Source organism: Drosophila melanogaster, chromosome 3L (genome assembly GCF_000001215.4).
Source record: "Drosophila melanogaster chromosome 3L".
Classification (NCBI taxonomy): Eukaryota; Metazoa; Arthropoda; class Insecta; order Diptera; family Drosophilidae; genus Drosophila; species Drosophila melanogaster.
In genome coordinates this window covers 5,654,024-5,668,938 of record NT_037436.4, presented here as the reverse complement: position 1 = coordinate 5,668,938, position 14,915 = coordinate 5,654,024, and the positions used below count along the sequence as shown (strand labels likewise).

General features: G+C 43.0%; 4 protein-coding genes across 13 annotated transcripts in view; 1 reads left to right on the top strand and 3 right to left on the bottom strand.

The window, feature by feature from the left end:
* The window catches only part of CG46320 (uncharacterized protein), an 85,479-nt gene extending 80,661 nt beyond the window's left edge, over positions 1-4,818 (bottom strand). Inside the window, exons 1-5 of one of the 2 annotated variants that reach the window (NM_001347802.1) lie at positions 4,548-4,818; positions 2,903-3,762; positions 997-1,117; positions 798-933; positions 55-239 (exon numbers count right to left, since the gene is read on the bottom strand). In NM_001347802.1, coding sequence (NP_001334710.1) covers positions 1,019-1,117; positions 2,903-2,968 — 165 coding nt within the window. In that variant the 5' untranslated portion in view covers positions 2,969-3,762; positions 4,548-4,818 and the 3' untranslated portion in view covers positions 55-239; positions 798-933; positions 997-1,018. Of the gene's footprint in view, positions 1-54; positions 249-797; positions 934-996; positions 1,118-2,902; positions 4,079-4,547 lie in introns of those variants that run through there. The other variant, NM_001347801.1, reaches the window with a different exon arrangement.
* The window catches only part of sif (still life), a 91,687-nt gene extending 80,661 nt beyond the window's left edge, over positions 1-11,026 (bottom strand). For 4 of the 9 annotated variants that reach the window (NM_001274519.3, NM_001300018.2, NM_001274517.3 and 1 more), the window contains exons 1-4: positions 2,903-4,078; positions 997-1,117; positions 798-933; positions 55-248 (exon numbers count right to left, since the gene is read on the bottom strand). In NM_001274519.3, the coding sequence (NP_001261448.1) occupies positions 55-248; positions 798-904 (301 nt within the window). In that variant the 5' untranslated portion in view covers positions 905-933; positions 997-1,117; positions 2,903-4,078. Of the gene's footprint in view, positions 1-54; positions 249-797; positions 934-996; positions 1,118-1,904; positions 2,091-2,902; positions 4,079-4,547; positions 4,819-9,257; positions 9,511-10,391; positions 10,597-10,648 lie in introns of those variants that run through there. The other 5 variants (NM_001104048.2, NM_001104049.4, NM_001347763.1 and 2 more) reach the window with 5 other exon arrangements.
* On the top strand, positions 6,692-9,239 carry Sse (Separase). Its single transcript, NM_079211.3, has 7 exons — positions 6,692-6,857; positions 6,942-7,137; positions 7,201-7,672; positions 7,730-8,089; positions 8,144-8,442; positions 8,500-8,825; positions 8,882-9,239. The coding sequence occupies exons 1-7, from the start codon at positions 6,785-6,787 to the stop codon at positions 9,058-9,060; spliced, it is 1,905 nt and encodes a 634-aa protein (NP_523935.1). The 5' UTR covers positions 6,692-6,784; the 3' UTR covers positions 9,061-9,239.
* A 528-nt stretch (positions 11,027-11,554) lies between the features above and the next one.
* Positions 11,555-14,258, bottom strand: lin-28. Its single transcript, NM_139726.2, has 5 exons — positions 13,893-14,258; positions 12,484-12,620; positions 12,186-12,334; positions 11,966-12,116; positions 11,555-11,903 (listed from the first exon to the last, which is right to left on the bottom strand). The coding sequence occupies exons 1-5, from the start codon at positions 13,957-13,959 to the stop codon at positions 11,820-11,822; spliced, it is 588 nt and encodes a 195-aa protein (NP_647983.1). The 5' UTR covers positions 13,960-14,258; the 3' UTR covers positions 11,555-11,819.
* Positions 14,259-14,915: the final 657 nt, after the last annotated feature.

Here is a 14,915-nt window from a genome sequence, read left to right as displayed (position 1 = left end):
GGGATGATCGAATAAGTTAATCACGGAATTGGCGCCCAATCAATGTGCACTCACCTGGCTGCACAAGTCTCACGTCGAGTATCTTGTCCACCTGACTGTTGTACGCGGTGATGTGAAAGATGCACTCGGGCGAGTCCTGAATGCAGGTGATGTTAACAGGAACCAAATCCTCGGACACTTGTTGCCATTTGACGGTGCCGGCTCCGCTCGCTGATACATGGAAGACCTCTGCCCACAACCTGAACGAACTATTGTTGGTTAATTAAGTTACAGCAATGGATGGTAGTTGGTTTTTAGTTGGGTCGTTTCGAGATTCGATTCCGATACGAATTTGGATTTGGATTTGGTGCACAATTGTTACATTTTAGTTTTCGGGTTGGAGGGGAGAATATTGGTAAAAACAAACAAAGGAACACATTTTGTTGTTATAGTTGTTGTAGTTGTAGTTGCAGTCGGAGGTAGGAAGGAAAAGTTGAAGCAGGATACATTTGTAGTTGTTGTGGTGGTTTGGAGGTTTGGCCGCATCAGTTTGTGTTTTTTTTTTGTGGTTTCAGGTGTATATTTGTTTTGATTTGGTCGTAAGTTGGTAAATTGTTTTGTTTTTTTTTTTTTTTTGTGAAAGAAAGAAAAACCAGAAGAAGAAACAATTAGTTGGTTTGAAACAAGCTATCGAAAGAGCGAATTCAATTGTGGTTCAGTTGTTGGTAGTGGCGTTGGTGGTTGGAGCCCTCGTTTTCGGCAGTCAGCAGTTAACATAAAGTAGTGGTTCTGTTCCGAAAGTTAGGACCATAACCCACCTCAATAGATGGCCATCGCGACGACGGGAACTTTGCCAGGGCGAATCCTCATAGCGATAGGCCTTGCGCATCAGCGGGGCACAGGAGCAGCTCAGTTTGTTACCCATGGCGCAGTTGGCGCAGCTTGCCGCAGATCCTGCAGGATGTATTAGTTTGTTATTAGTTTCTGTCCGGGTTCGGGCACGGAACATGAGCTCACCTTTACCAGAGGCACCCCGATGTCACCACATGCCGCTCACGTCCGCCTGCGAGAGCGCCTGTCCGCGATTCAGCGACTGTGACCGCTGGTTGTGCCGATGGTTGTGGTAGCGACTCGATCGCTGCAAAAGATGGAAAGAGGTTATTCGTTTTTAGGTAACTATCTTCAGATACATTATATATTAATTTCTCCATTTAAACAGTGCTCATAGGGTCATTCAATACGTACACTATTAATGCAATCTATATACTCTACGAACCATATAGCTAAACAAAGAAAGTATCTCAACAACAATTTAATGCTCTAGATTTTCTTGAATTGCATATTACCCCTAGGCGATCGATATAAACCTCGTGGGACGTTAAAAAAGTGTGGCAAATACCATCTTTAAGCTGCAATAAACTTGAGAAAGACTCAACATATCTGCAACGCGGGCCGCACAGCAAGTTTCAGGTCTTTGGGTGCGCGTATCTGTGAGATTAAACCGTTGAAGCAACCCACGCCACAGTTTATTATCATCAAGACAGCCAAAGAGGTGCGAACGCTGGTGCAGCAATATTTCCCCCTTCGTTGCCACAAAAGTTGTGTAGGTGTCAAAAACAAAAGCGATGCATAACTCAAGCCGAACGATGAAAAGCGGAAAATGTGCTTTGAAGTTTTCACGTTTGATTTTCCTGACCACCTCTGCCGCAGATAAATTGCACTCCCCAGCGGATGCAAAATCCGAGGTGAGTTGGAGCAGAATTTATTTTTATGTAGATTAAATTTTTATAAATATTCCCAGACTGGCCCATATGTCGGCCAGACATGTTATTCACTGTTCACTGGCACAGAAGCACATTTCGATCACCATGATAGCGATATATGTATATATTTAGGTGATTTTATATATAGCTACTTTTGTTTACATCAGTTGACCCAGAGGGCGACACACACGGACACCTGTTTGTTGTTTCTTATGAATCGGTTTTGGCCATTCAGTTGCCGGCTTCCAAGCGATTCGAATTGCGGTTTACGGATCGGGGCTGACGAGATCTTGAAAAAGCCAAAACAACATCACAAATGCACGCCGCAAACTCAACTGACTGAAAATCGAAATGCAAACGAATTTTCATCTCTGCTGATTTTTAGACTCTTTTTCCCAATCTCTTGGCGTCTCGAGAGCGCCCCATACCGCCCACATATATATGTAAGTTTGCTTCCAAGCTCTCCGGCCGCTCGAGAGATCAGATCTTTGAAGAGATATGATCGAGCAACATGTGCACATGCGATCATCAAATGGACCAGCATACGACAATGGGCATGGGAACATGAATGGGAATCCAGAGTGGTTATGGGAATGAAAATGAAAATGAAAAGAGGAAAATGGGAAAATGGAACTGTCTGCTCGGACTGAGAGCAGTTCGCGTGCTTGCTGCACGTGTTGTTGTCTAATTTATTTTTAAATCAATCTACTCTCACCACTCGGCACCCTCATTAAAGTTGCAATCGGGATCGTCGGTCTGACACACTTTGGGGCGATGATCGACATATCGAAAGGGATCACCAAGTTGTTGACAATCTTAGGGGCTTTTCTTTTGGTAGTTTCGGGTTGATGATCTCTAGAGACTCTTGATAAAATATATACATCTTTCTTGATCTTTGTTTGGGTAATTTAAATCAAACCAAACTTCATAGATAGATTAAGTTGATAGTCAACAAAAGATACAGAATAGAAATTATCCATATTTTTTAAGTATAGAACCCCTCAACCATATAGAGCCATATGTTTGAGATACTACGACAACTTAGATAAAACCTTTTACTCATAAAAAACCCTACTACTACTGCTTGTGAGTTTTGTGCTTTGGGAATTTATGGCTGTGATATTAGTTTGTTTGCTTTGCTTTTTATAAATAATACACACCTCCACATGGCCCCAACCATCGGCGTTCATTTTGGCGGCTGCCTCGACACTTTCCTTGGCGCCCATTGTTTTGTTTTCGTTTTAGGATCGCGTTCAGTTTGGTTGATGTTTTCCCAGGGAAATTGTATCGCCACACGCTTTGGCTATGCTTCTTTTGTTAGCCCCTAACCGCTGAGTGCTCTTTCAGGACTCCGAATTCAGGACTCTGGGCAGCTGTCAGATGTTATTTATTTTGGGCCCCAGCGGAGGACCAGGAGCGTCTGCGTTGTGAGGGCCGCAAAACTCGTGGGCCTGGAGACTCGGTTCAATGTATAAATATTGAGCGGATTGACGTTGACGTCGCTCCTGCTGTCGCGAACACACGCGCGCACACACACACTGGCGCAAGCAAAGGACTCGCTCTCTCGTTTTCCTTTTTGTTTTTTGTGTTTGCTGAGAGAGAGAGAGAGAGAGGGATGCTGTGGCCGTTGAAGGCGGCTTTCAATCGACTTTCGTCGGGTTGAACGTGGTGCTGACGTTGAAAGCAGTTAAATAATAGAACAGGAGCACGTCCTGCCCGTCCGTATGTGTGAGTGCGTGCGTGTGTGTGTGTGATATATCCTGCTGGTATGTCCTGGCCTATATGGCGTATACGTATGTCGAGTGTATTATTTATGCAGCAGAATGTTCTTTGCTGATACTGCTGTTTTCTTCTGCTTCTCTAGAGAGTTTTACTCCTTTGTTTGTCCTTTATTTTTGCTCTGCGTTTTCCTGTAGTCAGTTTTTCACTTGGTGCTTATTAACGGTGCGTATGATTAACTTTTGTATAGCTTAGTTGATTTTATCTTTTGTAGTTAGGGATTTTCCTCTTGCTTTAGTGCCTGCGATTAGGATATAATTTGAAATTTTGTTACGGATCTGTTGTTTTATCCTGTGGCCTTTGATTTGGCAACGCCTTTCGCGGCCCACCGAAAAAATGTTCGTTTTTGGCCTGCTTTTTTCGTATGTTTTCGAAACTAATTTCGTTAATTATTAACTGATCACTTTTCACTTTATTTTTAGGAATTTTCGGTGTGTCTGAGTTCGATTTTCGACTGGAAATAACGAGATATTCCGTTTTTCGACACGAAACCGAGAAGGATGAAGGCGCTGTGTATTTTCGTGTAGCCAAAATACCTACAAAACTTGACGAAGCCCAAACGAAATGTTTTCACTTGACGAAACGGGAGAGCAAAGCGGTGGCGAGAAGAGAAAGCGGGCAAGAGCGTAGAAAGAGAGCAAAGTAGAGCAGGAGATGAGCGTCGAATTACAGCGACAGCCGAAAATTGCTGCCCCTCCCCCTCTCCGACACTCCTCTTTCTTCTCCCACAGGCTTATATTTTAATTTCGATTTCTTTCTTGGTTTTCCGTCGTTATCCTTTATTTTGTATGCCCTCAGCCTCTGCTTCTTCTTCTGCCTCTGCTCCTGCTTCTCTCCCTGCGAGTGTGTGTGTGTGTGTGTGTGTGTGTGTTGGCTTAGCTTAGAGGTATGTGCAGTGGCTTCAACGCCCCCTTCACCCCTCTCTTTTCGCTGCGTGTGTGCCTCAAAAAAGTTGCATAAATCACCACACCTTAATTTACTTAAATGTCTTTTCTTGTTGCGGAATGTTTGTTGCTTGAATTTTACTTGATTAATTCATTTTCGTCTGCCTCGTGGGCGTTTTATCCACTGGGGCTGAAAAGTATGCTACGCTCTTTCCGCTTTTTCAAATGGCTTTTCTTAGGATTTTTCTTATTATTTCAGCTGGTTTTTATACTTAGTTATTTTCTATTTTTTGTGAAGCTAGTTAAAAGCTTTATTTTGTTTATATTAGTATTTTTTGGAAGCAAGAAAAAGCGACAAAACACAACCGTCGACGTCGACTTCGAAATTCGTTTTGAGTCGCTCAAATGCAGAGGGATGCTGCGACGCCGACTGCGCAGTCGACCGCGACATCGCTGCAACTGTTGGAATGTGTGCCACACACACACACACATACTCTCGGTATTTTTTTTGTTTTTGGGGTGGCTTAGCTCTTGTTGTTTTTGGCCTTTCGTTACATGTGCTGCTGTGTGCGAAAGTTTTAATGTCTCCCCAATGCATATGTGTATGTGTGTGTGATTTGGCGTACGTGTGTGTTAATGTAATATTAATGTTATAATTTGCTAGGCGGAAAGGACAACGAACGTGCCGAGTTAGCGACATTAATAATGCAGCCAAAAAACATAAAGGATAAAGGCCAGTGAATTTAAAGGGGGGCTTGGTGATAGGGCTGGCTTAGTGGTGTGAGGGGGTGGTGTCTTTTCTTTTCCATCATGACAATCAAGCTAAAAAATTTCCGATTAAAGGATCAAGCCTCTCTTTTCCAACACTGGCCCACCAGGCAAAAGTTCTTGAACAGCACGTTTCCCGACAAAGTAAAAGTGAAAAGCAACATCAAAATTAATAAGTAGAAAGGATGCTGACGCTCGCGTCGCTGTCGCTGTCGGCAGTGGCAGCGGCCGCAGTAGCGGCAGAGGCAAAACCAAAGAGAGCAAAGGTCCTTATACCCCTGCGCCAATTCAATATTTATCGAAGCTTTCGTTGAGTTAAAACAGCGACCAGCTGCAGCTTCTCTAACGGTAATTATTCGCTCTAGCCGCTTGCACTTCAAAGTTTTTAAAGGTTTAACAAATGTTTTTGCATATTTTGAATATTGTTAACAACTCGTTTTAATTAGCAAGAAATACTTGAAAATTGTATTTCAGAAATAGGCGTGGCATCAAAGCTCGAGCCGCCCACTCGCATCGGTTAAATACCGTTATCTCTTGCTGCCTCCAAAAGACGTCATTAGAAAACTGCAGTTTGCAGCTGACGTCGGCAGAGGCGGCAGCAGAGCTCCAGACGCACGTCACAAAGTCTTGGAAAAAGTACATATTTAAAAATCAACAAAAAAGCCAGCTTAAAAGTTAACCAAAAGTCAAAAAATAAAATATTGTATCTCGGCTCGCATATGCATTAATTGGCCGCCTATATGTACGGTATGTACATATGTGTGTACTTGGCTTTTGTTGTTGCGTAAGGTTTTTAGGGCAACTAGAGGGTGTGGTTTAGGGTTGCCAAAAACTAAAAGGCTTTAAAGGCTAAGGGTTGACCCTCGGAAATGAATATGAACTGCATTTGATGGGAAAATAGCGCTAATATATTTTAATCAGACACTAAAACACTTGAACAAATATTTAATTGATGTTAAGGCTCCATTTTGAGAGGGTGTGGTTGCTGCGCAGCTTCCGCTGCTCATCCTTATTTAGGTGGCGTGGCAACCCTAACATCTGTTTTCCGGCCAACCTGCAATCTCTTGCACCTTTTCATCTCGATTCATGTTTTTATGAATGAACGGCCGCAAACATCAACAAGAGGGAAAGCTTTTTGCTGACAGCAAAACAACAAAAACGGGTGTACTAAAAGCTATAATGCCTTAAATCGTACGATTATAGTTTATTGGGCATAGGATGTTATAAAATTCTTAATTACTTTAAAACTACATAACTATGATCGTAAAAATTACAAGTTATCTGTAATTAATACAGTAATATGGCGTACCCGAATTGCTTGCAGAAAAGTAAATATTAATATTCATATTTTTAATTAAGTTTCATTTTTGTTAAAGCTTACGAATTTGACTAATATTAAGTACAATGCTTTTCACAATAATAACCGCGAAATTCAAAAAAAGTACTAGAAAATACCACAAAATGAGCTAGTTTCCTATCGCACATCGCCCATCGATAGCTCAGTGTTGGTAAAGGCTACAAGGCATCTATCGATATCGTCCGAAGAGGAGGAAGCAATTTGCGGACTCGAGTTTGAAAATAAGCAATTAAGTAAATAATAAATAATAGGAAATGCTGGAAACCGGTGACGAGGCTGAGATGCTGGCCGGTTTCACCAGTTCAGATGTTGGCCCCGAGGCGAAGGGTAACTATATAAGCAGACCCAGAAACTTCGAAATTCCCACTGCATCTTCGCAATAATATGTTAATGTTCATGTTTCTTCTGCAGAATATAATTTACTGCGCGCCGATGAGGAATACCGCAATGGCAATGTGGAGCACTCAATTTACTACCAGGTTAAAGCCCAGTTCCAGTCCACCGATCTGCGTTACCTTACCGAATCGGCGGAACTGGAAAATCAGCGTCCCACCGCAGAGGAGCTGATCAAATCAGCCACTAAACTGGAGAAAAAGGACTACAAAAGGTGATATATAAACTAACTAAACTCTTTTAAAACTCAAACAAACATTACCAACATTATTCTTAGCAAAAAATTTCTGCAGAACATCATCAAGTACCTCCAGCAAATGGAGCAGGAGAAACAGCCAAAGAAGCCAATCAACGAAATACCAGAGTATCTAGACTTCCTGGATGATGTCCAGGATCCTACAGAGGGTCTAACTCGCATTTCAGAGAAATGCAATAGTCTGCCCCAAGAATGGTGTGTCCTCCAGCTCTGCAAGAGCTTTAATCCCGCCACCACCTACTCCGTTTTCAATGAGATCATTGCCAGCGATGGAGCAATATATCTCACTCTGCTCCGACACTGTAGAAGTTCCCAACTGGGACCGATTTGCCTGAAAATTTCCAACGAAAATACGGCAAATCTCTTTCGAGAGTATAGCACTCTGGTGGAAAGATTTAGGCGAGTGGTAACCGTGGATCCACTCAACATGAAAGGTAAAGAGGCTAAGCAGAAGTATTGGGAGGAGCTGAATGGTTTTGACACTTTTCAGCAAGTAAGTACTACACATTAATATCAATGTATCTTATTAGCATTACTTTACCTCTTCTAGAAACTACTTGCCGACTTTCGGGACATAATATCTCCATATTCCTTTCTGTTCTTTGGCAAAAGATATGACTGCACTGTTGTTCAAAAACAAATCAAAGCCACCTATACTCGTGTTGACGATTTCTGTCTGCTTAATCAATGGGGTACCCACCAACGTGTTTTACTTTCCCAAGCGGCCTCGCATGCCAATCGACTGGAAATCGCAGATCTCAAACTCATCTGCTATGAGCTGTCGAGCAACGAAAATGAGATCCAGTCGGCATACGAATTGCTTAAGGGTTTGGCCAGCGACTGGGCGGAAGTGGAGGAGCGTCAGCCCCTGGCGAGCAGAAGATTTCCCATCATCCTGGTAGTCGATGAGGTAGTTCATCTGAATTTCTATACTATAATACATACTACTATATTATTTATGTAGCGTCTAGACCACCTCCATTGGGAACAACTAGTCACCGTGCAGGAATTCTCCCGCGTCAAATCACTGCATTGCCTATGGCGCTTGTTCCAGAATCACAAATCAAACATAAAGCATGGCTACTACACAACAAATATTAAACGTGGCATGTGTGTAATAAACCCAGATGCGGATTTGGTCAACTCCGGCCGCAGGCTGCGTAGCTTTTTTGAGTACTGGCTCTCCCAGTGGCAGCATCTTTTTGAAACCGTGCCCAATGAGGAGGTGATGGTGAAACAGGCGCTACAGGCGGATTGCTTTGTGTAAGATATGATTGCAAGCGAACAATGGCATTCTAATACTTTTGCCTTAAATTTTAGATACGCAGGTCACGGTTCTGGGCTGCAGTACGTCAATGGTCGCATAATTTGCCGGGCTCGGGTACGCAGCGTTGTTTTTCTATTCGGCTGCGATTCTACACGCATGTTGGGCACGGGCCTGTACAGCGCATTGTATGGAGCCCATGATTATTACCATGGAGCTCTGTGTCCTTCGATAGTTGGTACTCTCATGCCCGCCTTGGATGGTAATATGGATACTGTTTCGGTGACAATATTGAGTCGTTGGTTGGCCCCGGGGGATAACAAAGTGATTCCGTGGACACATATTGATCGGGTGCCTTGGCTCAAAAATGGCATTATAAAAGGTAATGTCTTATTTATATTATTAAGTTACATATTTAAGGAATTCTTTTAAATTTAGGAAAAGATGAAACCACGCCCACCATGAACGATCAACCCAACTACCATCTGGGCAGCCTGTGCTCTATCCTATCTCTCGTACAGCAAGGAAAAGTGGAGCCGAATATCTACAACTGCTGCATTTACGTGTGCCGCGGACTTCCCGCATGGAATTTGGCCGTGGAAAAGCTGCCTTTATAGCTCATTTCGTCGTGGAGTCGATCTCCCTAAGCAAAGTTTTGCGTATGGAACTGTGTACAATAATTTAATTTAATTGAACTACTTCATTCAAGTGGAAAGTGGTGCTCAAAGTTTGCATTAAACGCTAAATGTAACACTCAGAATAGTAAAAATAAACTAAACATTTATATATTAGGAAGAAATTCCAAGGCACTTACCTTTTCTTAGTTTATTTGGAAGATTGAGTGATGTTTCCTTATGGATTTAGCACTTTAACTGAAGTGTCCTTGATTTCGGTTAAGTTTTTAGTTTTAAGTAGAAGTTTTAAACATGTTTAGACTTTGTACATTGTGTTGTTGGAACTTTAAACCGTTTGAGAACTATTTAGATTAATTGATTTAGGTTAGAGTTTTCGTTTTCCTTAGTTGGAATCATGCCAGATACAGAGTACAGATTCATTCTTACATTTGCCTGTGCAAGAGTAGGGAGTGAAAAACATTAATTCGAGTACAAATCGCAATGTGGGTGAGGTAAAGTAAAAAAGTGAAAGTGTGGTGCAAACGACAGTCAGAGAGAAAGATATTGAGTGAAGGAAACATTGAGAATTTATAAAAATGCAATATAATTGAAATGCGAGTGGGGATTAGGCTAAACCCTCGTCCACGGGGCGAATGTGCAATAATGCCTGAATGCCCAGAAACGCCCATATATTTATTTACTCGCACTCGTACTCGGGCTTGTCGCCCAGTTTGCTCTCCAAAAACGCGACTCATCTCACCTCGTTCCCATCCTCGTCCTCGGGTTGCCCTTTTGGCCAGAGCTTTTCCCCCACCGAACCTGCGGCGACCTCCAATCGCCCAGCATCGCATCTACTTGACCTACTAACGCCTGTCGCATTATGACACACATTCGTTAATTAGGCCCAACCCAATAACTTCTTTTCTTCCCAGCCATCTAATCGCCGAGCGCGCGGCGTATGCGTAATATGCGTGTGTTTTTCTTTTTTTGTGTTACGGCCTCGATTTGCATGCCATAAAAAAAGGCAGACACACCTTGGCGCGTCCCTATTTTTATGATTTACCAATAGCTGGGATGGGCGGCCAGTGTCCTTCGTCCTTCGTCGTGGTGTCTCAATGCCGTGCCCATGCAGCGAGTTAAATCAAATTAGCACCCGTAGGGGCAGCAAATCCGAGGTGCATGCCATGCCACACCCCCAAAACACACACACACGCAAACAGACACACACTCACACGTACGCGAGAATCGCGAAATCGAGAAATGGGGACAGGGAACAAGGAACAAGGACTTGGAACATGACAGGAGACAGCGTCAGAAGGAGGATATTACATAACAGGCGCTCCCCATGTAAATCTGGTTGTAAATTCCCAGTGTGTGTGTGTGTGTGTGTTTGTGTGCCTCTGGGTGTGTTGGTGTTGTTGTGCTCTTGTGTGTGCTTGTGTGTGGGTACGAGTGGTTGTGGTTTGGCCCAAATGAATATGCGATGACGTTGACGTTGCTATTGTTATTGTTATTGTTTTCTATCAGTGGATGCTGATGCTTTATTATTGTTTGCCCAGTTAAAAAGGTAATTTTCTCATTTTCTTTTAACCTTGAACTCTTAGTTTTCGCCAGCATTTTTCCTTTCCATATTTGTATAACTTATGCGTTGAAAAACTGTTTTCATTTTATGCCAAAAAAAAAAAATTGTACAAACTTTTTCCGTTTACTTTGTGTAATTTTAATTTTTTTAATGGTTTTTTTTTTGGTTTTGGGGTTTGTGGGTTTTTGAAAATTTGTTGCTGAAACGCTTTGTTAACTTTGTTGAAATTCTTTTAGTTGTCTAAGTTATTGTTTTTGGTTAAGTTTGATAATTGGACTTGAGGGTCCTTTATTTTTGGGTCTTCATATTTTTCTGTGTTAATATGGTGTAAATGTAAATTCCGCCGCGTTGCACACAACAATTCTCTGGCAGAGATCAACTGAGACTGAGCTCGACGCTGGCCTTAGTTGCATCCTTTTGGGTATCCTGCTCCTGCTTCCTTGGCGAAGGACAAAAATCGCGAGAGAGCGAGCCCGAACAAAATGTTGCAAACTAAACCACAACAAAAACAGCCAAAAGGGCCAAGAGCCAAGAGGCAGAGAGGCAGCTGGAGAAAAAGAGAGAGAGAAAAAGAGAGCGACCAAAAAAAGGCAGGACTTTCCCTTTCCCTGCTCCTCCTGGCCATGTCCTCGCCCAATCCGTTTGTTGTTGCTGCTGCTCACTATGTTTCACTTTCAGGGGGTGGTGGGTGCTGACTTTAGCGCCGGGAGCGGCGGGTTTCAGGTTTCCAAGCTTACACAGTGATTCTGCGTTTTCATGGTGATTCCATTTGTAGCTGTTTGTTGTTGCCCCAAGGAAAGCTCCATTGTTGTCAGTGGCCACGTGACTCGCGACCAGGACTTTCTTATCAGCACAGAGCTTTTAGTTCGGCCCCAGGGTGCAAAAGCTCCGATTTCAAAAAACAGACCAAGGGATGCTCTCTAGCTTAATTCGTTTACTTGGGATCTAGTGAAAAACCTTAGCAACTATGGTTCCTAGAAAATAATGTTAAAATAGAAAATAAACTTAGGATAGGATGGTTTTCGGGGCGCGTCTCTTCCCGCTAATATCTAAGTGTAGTAGCTAGTTTTGTTGTACGTGGGTTTCTTTGATTTGATGCGTGTTTTTTCTTAGATTTCCATTTTGTACTTGTCAAGGAAGTTTCTAACTTCCAACTACCAGTCCAAGATCCAAGGACTTCCTAGGTGGCCTCCTCGCTCTTCTCTTGGGCTGCACTGCTGCTGCTATTGTTGCTTATGCTTTTGCTATTACTGTGGCTTTGGGTCTGCGAAACGATGTGGGCTTAGTCCTCGAAATGGGGCTGTGGAATCGTAGAGGAGCACTTACCACATTCTTGTGCGGGCAGTCGGCATGGAGATGGTCTTCTCCACGGCAGCGATGACAGCGCTTCGGCTGAGGACCCAAAGCGCATTCGGAGGCAATGTGATTGGCGAATTCGCCGCAGTTGTAGCAGCGCATGCGGCGAGTCCGGCGATTTCTGTTGGGTGGTTGGTGGGTAGGTGGTGAAAATGGGGAAAATTAGTTAAACGATTGGGTATGAGCTCACATTCGCGGCCTGTAGGTGCTGCCTTGGCAGCTACCGCCATGCCTGCTGGACACCCTGGTGGCCTCCAATCCGCGCGACGTGCGCTGGCACTCGAATTCCACCTCCTCCTGCTCGCCCAGTGATCGGAAACCTGACATCTGGATGACGCTCTATATGCATACGTTTATAATGAGAATTATATTGAATTAATGCATTAAATATTAAATTATTATACCGATTTTCCATATTCTATCGGATAGTACATAAGGCCTTGCATTAAGGAAAGACCTCAGTTTCATCCAAGAAAGAGAGTACCCACCTGATGGACGAACACCTCCTGGCCGCCGTCGTTGGGTGTAAGGAAGCCCCATCCCTTGGCCACGTTGAACCATTTGCATTTGCCCAGTCGCACACAACCGCATTCCTCGGTGGGACTCGCAAGATTTGCCGGATTCGCTGGAGGGAATAGAAAATGAAACTTGAGTTCGGTGCCCAATTCGATATCCTGTCTGGGAATCCCTCTGTTCAAGGTTTTGTTATTCAAATGACCAAGCGGCAAATAGGCAGCTGAACAACATTCATCGTGTCCTTGCCCCATTTGCCGCGAGGCAAGTTCAACTTGGGTTAGGTTCTTCTCTAGCCCTCCACGTCCCCATCCCAACTCAACGCCCATTGAGGGCAGAAAACAGGTTTCGTTGTTATTATAAGAAATATTCGGAAATAACTGAACGAGCGGCGCGGCGGAGTGGATTCATTCCATTATCTAAGCAGGGGCTCATCTCACTCACACACTCGCACCAGCCCATATCCATTTGGGCTGGCTCATTCATTCATTCATTCATTCATTCATAAATTGTTTTCACTTCGCTCGCTCCCATTTCGCTGCCAGCTTATCTATATATTTGTCGAAGTGGGCCCTAGTACTTGAGTGTACTCGTAGTATTGCCCAGATGCCCAGATACTCGGAATGCATTCTCATGCCTGTGCTCTGGCTTATCTGGAATTAAAATTTTCATTTTCGGGGGTTGCGCTGGCATTTCTAGGTCGTTGTGCTGCTCAAGCATTTTCTTACTCATTTCCAGCGAGAACGTGAATGGACTTTTAAGATCTTGGAAATTCTTTTGCGTCTGATAAGAAACCTAATTGAATGAAAATCTTTCATTCTTTACTCAAACCACCACCATTACATGATTATCCTTTTGGGATGGTTGGGTGTCCTTTTCCTTTTCTTATAGGTAAGCCGCAAACTGGTTTCCCCGTTCAATTAGGTTTGTAAGTCTGCGCAGATCTAATGCCTCAAATGCATTGAGGCGAGGATAATCCTCAACTGGACTGCCTGTGTCCTTGATCGAAGTGTGATGGTAAGTCGGTCAATGTTCGGGGGTTGATGACACCTCTGTATATAGAAACCCCCCAATTTACCAATAAAAAATCAAATCAGCGAATGGCAAAAACACAACAGAAACCAAGAAAAACATACGCCAGCAAAAAAAGAACTGCGCAGTATAAAAAAAAAAAAAACCAGACAAAAACAGAAACCAAATATTAGGGCGATCGCACAGCCAATCAGCAATCAGTTTGATAAGATTTCCTATTGAATTTGTTGTCGCTTTTTTTGGAACACAAAACACGTTTGTTGTGGGCAGCGGGGAATGTAGACGTTCGTTCGTGTGACGTTCATGCATTAGCTGGAAATTAGTTTCACTCTACTCCATATTCTAAACAAACCTGATGAAGTGGAACTCTGGCTGGTGGTCCTCCTTTCCAAGCCATTTTCCAGCTGTACGTTCTCCATGCTGACTTCTTGGGTTTTTAGTTTATTTTTCTTAGTTTAAAATCCACTTCAATTGTTTGATTACTCGCTCCAAAATTCAATGTTGCTTAAAACTTCACTGCAAATGCATGTTTTTCCTGCCAACGAACAGACATGTGGCCAAAGATCCGTATCTGTATTTGTATCTGTATCTTTCACTGCCCGCACTAACACAGCTACAGCACTTTCTCGAATTTTTGGGTTCAGCGAAGGGGAAATTAGGAAAACGCTGCCGCTGCGCACGACGCACTTCGTCACACTGACTCCGCGTTGCGTTTGACTATTTCTAGGAAGGTCGCAGCAGGCCCGAAAAATATTTAGCTCAGTATCTTGAAAACAATATTCGACTCTGCGCTTGTGTGTGTGTGCTTGGTGTGTCGGTGAGTGAGCGTGGAAAACGCCGAGCCGAAAGTTGAGTGAATTCGCACCGTTTCGGTTTCGATTTGAGTTGAGCGCGTAAATGTATCTGACAGATACTCTACATGACGATCGCGGGGAGAAACACCGAAAAACGTGCAGAGAGAGAGCGCTAGAGTGAGAGCCAAATTTATCTATGTCGACTAAAAAGACCTCAGAACCTAAATGCCGAGCACACTTTCGGATTCGGATTGGGATGTATCTGCATCTGTATGGCACTAAAAAAGTGCGTGAGACTAGCGCACTTCAGGATACTTGAGAAACTAAACTGTTATACAAACTAGACTGAATAGGTTTTAATTAACTTTTTTATGACTATATTAGCAATTATACAATTATATTGTTAGCCTCATAGGTAAGCACTTATAGTTTAAATTCCAAAATGTTTAAATTCAAATTGTAACTATCTTTAAAATGACCATTCGAGAAATTATTAAAACTATAGCCAATCTAGGAACAAATCTTTGTACCTCCATTTTTCACTCAAAGTGCAAATAGAAATAATTTATAAAATGAAATAC